Source organism: Eschrichtius robustus, chromosome 7, assembly GCF_028021215.1.
Source record: "Eschrichtius robustus isolate mEscRob2 chromosome 7, mEscRob2.pri, whole genome shotgun sequence".
NCBI lineage: Eukaryota > Metazoa > Chordata > Mammalia > Artiodactyla > Eschrichtiidae > Eschrichtius > Eschrichtius robustus.
Genome location: NC_090830.1, coordinates 110330941 through 110334652, shown reverse-complemented (window position 1 = coordinate 110334652; position 3712 = coordinate 110330941). Strand labels below are relative to the sequence as shown.

At 60.4% G+C, this 3712-nt stretch overlaps 1 protein-coding gene across 1 annotated transcript; it reads right to left on the bottom strand.

Annotated features, from left to right (window-relative positions):
* Nucleotides 1-545: 545 nt before the first annotated feature.
* NKX2-3 (NK2 homeobox 3) lies at nucleotides 546-3209 on the bottom strand. The gene is made up of 2 exons (XM_068548334.1): nucleotides 2849-3209; nucleotides 546-1346 (listed from the first exon to the last, which is right to left on the bottom strand). Exons 1-2 carry the CDS (start codon nucleotides 3207-3209, stop codon nucleotides 610-612), a joined length of 1098 nt encoding a protein of 365 aa, XP_068404435.1. The 3' UTR covers nucleotides 546-609.
* Between the last annotated feature and the right edge of the window lie 503 nt (nucleotides 3210-3712).

Below are 3712 nucleotides of genomic sequence, written 5' to 3'. Positions count from 1 at the left end.
GCAGAGTTCTACACCCCCCTGACAATCTGGAGATCCAGGCCGAGGTATCTGGTGCGGAAGGCAGGTGGTTGGGAAAAGGAAAATGGACTGTGCTGTGGTACGCCGGCCCCGCAAAGGGGGCAGAGGGTCGGCAGGGCCTGGGGATTTCTCAAGCCACGACGCCCATTTTTCTCTCCTTCATGCTTTTTTTGTCCTTGAGTTCTCCGCCAGCGCTTCGCGGCGGCCGCGGGAAGGCTGAGGGAGAGAAGCCCGAGGGAGAGAAGCCCTTCTTGCTCTGGGAGAACCGAGCGGCAGCCCGAGTCCCAGCCTCTCGCACTCCTTTTGGGGCCAAGCTCGGGGCCATCGTCCTCCCAGCACCCAGCCGGCGTTTCTGCCTCAGAGACAGTCTTCGTGACCACTCCCTGGCATCCTCTTCGCCCCTGAGCCCCCTTCCCCAGGCCTCGCGTGAGCTGCGCTCCGGAGCCCTGGGGAGCGAGACGTATATATATATATTTCTTTTTTTTTATTTAACGAGGGGACCTGGCCCTTCCTTGGATCCAGCCTTTCTCGCGCTTCAGTCCCGCGGCGCCAGGCTGCGGTGGGGCGGCTGCCGCATGACCCGCCCGGTCCCTACCAGGCCCGGATGCCCTGCAAGGTTCCCTGCGCGCACGCGGCCCCGGCCGCCGCACCCTGGTGTAATGGCTGCGCGCCGCCGCCGCTGCCGCCGAAGCCGCCCAGGTTGCTCACGTTCACAAAGGGGCCGCCTCCGGCCGCACTGCAGGCGGGCTGCATGGCCGAGGCCGCCGCGGAGGCCCCGCCGCCGCCGCCACCGCTTGCCGGGTACGCACAGCCGTAGCTGCCGCTGTAGGCCGCAGCGGCGGCAGCTGCAGCAGCCGCGGCTGCGGCGGCAGCTGCCGAGTTCCCATAGCCATAGGCGGGGAAGCTGTTGTAGGAGTAGGCGCCCGCGCCCACGCTGTAGGGCGCGCCGTAAGCTGGCGCGCTGGGCGTGACGCACGGCTTGCCGTCCCGCACCAGCACCGGCACTGCCACGCGGCGCGGCGGCGGCGGGGGCGCGTGCGCGCCCAGCTCCAGAGACTTGTCCTGCCGCTGTCTCTTACACTTGTACCTGCGATTCTGGAACCAGATCTTCACCTGCGTGGACGTGAGCTTCAGGCTGCTGGCGAGGTGCTCGCGCTCGGGGGCCGACAGGTACCGCTGCTGCTTGAACCTGCGTTCCAGCTCGAAGACCTGGGCTTGCGAGAAGAGGACCCGCGGCTTCCGGCGGCTGCGTGGCTTCGGCCTCTCGCTCTCTTCCGCTGCCTTGCAGTCTCCGGCCGCCTCCAGAGGCTTCTTCAGCTGGCAACTTTCTGCGGAAGAAGCAAAACAACAGCGTCCTTTAATTGTTCCCGGTCTCACTGCTGCTCCGGTCCCGGAGCACTGTGGCCCTTTGGGTGGCAGCGCGGAGTGTGCGGTAATAACTGCTTGGACTTTTGGGAAAGTTTGTGGTTCCTGACGCCGTGGGACCCTGCGATAGCTCAAGGCCCCTCACAACGCCCTTGGCGGGTGGAGGCACGTTCCGTGGGGAGGGGTAGTTAGTGCGCGTTTATTTAGAACTTGAGCATCTGCGAGAGATTACCCTGTATTAAATGTGCGGCTCGGCGTGCTGATGATTATTTTCAGGATGGAAGTTTGCAACTCCATAATAACTATAGTATTTGCAAACTCGTTTGCCTTCCACTCCGTCATGAATAGCTGAAGGTGTGAGACATGTTGGTATTTGGGAGCCGGTATGCGTGCGTTCTGCGAAAATCTTCCTGCTCGTAAATGTCTGAGTGTAACGCTCATGTATTGCCCAGGGACAGTTTTTTACTTTTAAAAGCCTACAGGCCCACAGCTAAATGTCTGCATGACGACATCTGTACTACCTTAGAGAGAAAAAGAAATTTGATTGATTTAGACAGTTCCATGTCGATTTTAGGCCCAGGGGAGCTGTCAGAGCACAGGCCTTGGCTTCCACCACATCAAACCTCCTCTTAGGGAAGGAGATTCCTTGGCTCTCTCTCCTCAGAAACGAACGCTTCCTTGGAGGCTTTATTCAGTTGTCCTATTTCCCTACCCAATTCACCTCGCGTCCTACTTGAGCAGCCAGGATCTAAGTTCGGCGCGTTTTTCACTCAGCCCGAAGCCCCACAGCCTGGGACACAAAGCAAAACGTTAAGAATTTTCAAAAATGTCTGGTGCCTCAGGGGTGTGAGTGCGGAATGGACTGTGTTCCCACGCACTCTCCCACCATCCCCTCCCTCTCTGCCGGGTGCCGTGGGTGCGAGGACGCTGAGTTCCAGGCGGAGAAGTGAGGAAACCACCCAGCTGAACTCTACCGAAGTTCCTGCGCCCTGCGGACACTAGGCACACAACCTGCTTCGACTGTCTTTTCCAAGAAGAGGGAGCGGCTGCCCTGGCCTCAGAAAACTCGTCTCACGCTAGAGAGAAAGTGGGAAAAGTTCAGGCTCGTGCCCCTCTAGCTCTTGGGAAGAGCAAAAATACTATGAGTTGTCAGCACCCAGCAGCTGAGCCCATGTTGCTTATCACCATCAGGGCAGCAGTAACTATTTTCCCTTCCCTCCGGGGCTGCATCGCCTCCCCCCTCTGGGGGGAGTAGTTGGCGGAGTCACCTTGTCTTTCTCCCTCCGCCCTGGCTCCCTTGCAGGCACCTGCGCTTTGCGGAGCTGTCGTTGACCAGGGCCAGGGCATGACCCCAGCCAGGGGCTAAAGGGGCGGGCAGCCGTGCTGGCGAGGTTTGTGGGCTGTTTGCGGTTACCCCGCCATTGCTCCAGATGTGCGGGTGCGTTTCCTTTCCCCCTCTACTCACTTTGGCTCCGGTCCCTCAGGACCTCGGGCTCCTCTTCATGTTCCTTAGGCCCACTGCACGAGTCTCGCAGGACCGTGTGGACATAGCTCTGGGGGCAGAGCCCCGAATCCCCGTGGCCGTCGGCTGTAGCTAGTGAGTTCAGATAGGACAGTTTCTCTCCCTCTTCTTCCTCGTCCTCCTCCCCTCCGTCAGAAAATTGCGTCCCCTCAGCGGCGGCCAGCATGCAGGGCGCCGAGTGGAAGTGGTGCTCCAAGTCCGCCTGCAAGTGCGCGCCGTGGAAATGCTGTTGCTGCTGCTGCTCCAGATTCAAAATGTCTTTGACTGAGAAAGGGGTGGAGGTGACCGGGCTTGGTAACATCATCAGGGCCACTTAATTGTCCAGTCCAAATACTCAATAAATCCCGGCGGGGGCGGGGAAGCAGCGCGGCGGCTCCAGCTCTCCTTCTGGACTCCGCCGCTGCTGCCGAGTCGGGCTTTTGACAGACGCGGTCCCGCTCCAGTCTAAATCGCCTCCATTGGCCGGGACGTGGGGGTCTGGGTTTTGTTACAGCCACTGAAGGGACTGGGGCCGGGGCTGCGAAGCCTGAGTCCGGGGGTCTTACGTCACGTCTGGGGCGGGGCTCTAGCTTCGACCTCCCTCTCTATTGGCTCCAGATCCTGTGGACCACGCCCCTCCGCAGCCAGTGAGTGTGGGTGCCATGGAGCTACCAGAAATAGACAAGGACTAGTATAAAGTCGCAAAGTCCTAGTCGCTGCGGGCGAGGCTGCACTGCCTGGGGTACGCGAACTACCGATTCCCACCCAGACTGGCCGCATCTTCCCGGGCAAAGCCAGTTCTGGGAGGTTTCCTGTCTGAAAACCAGC

What these genes read in the sequence shown, in the direction of transcription:
- NKX2-3 (XM_068548334.1), bottom strand. Translation starts at nt 3,209, where the DNA reads ATGATGTTACCAAGCCCGGTCACCTCCACCCCTTTCTCAGTCAAAGAC. An exon ending in CCTGAGGGACCGGAGCCAAA is followed by an intron (nt 1,347 to 2,848) that starts GTGAGTAGAGGG and finishes CTTCTTCCGCAG; the next exon opens with AAAGTTGCCAGCTGAAGAAG.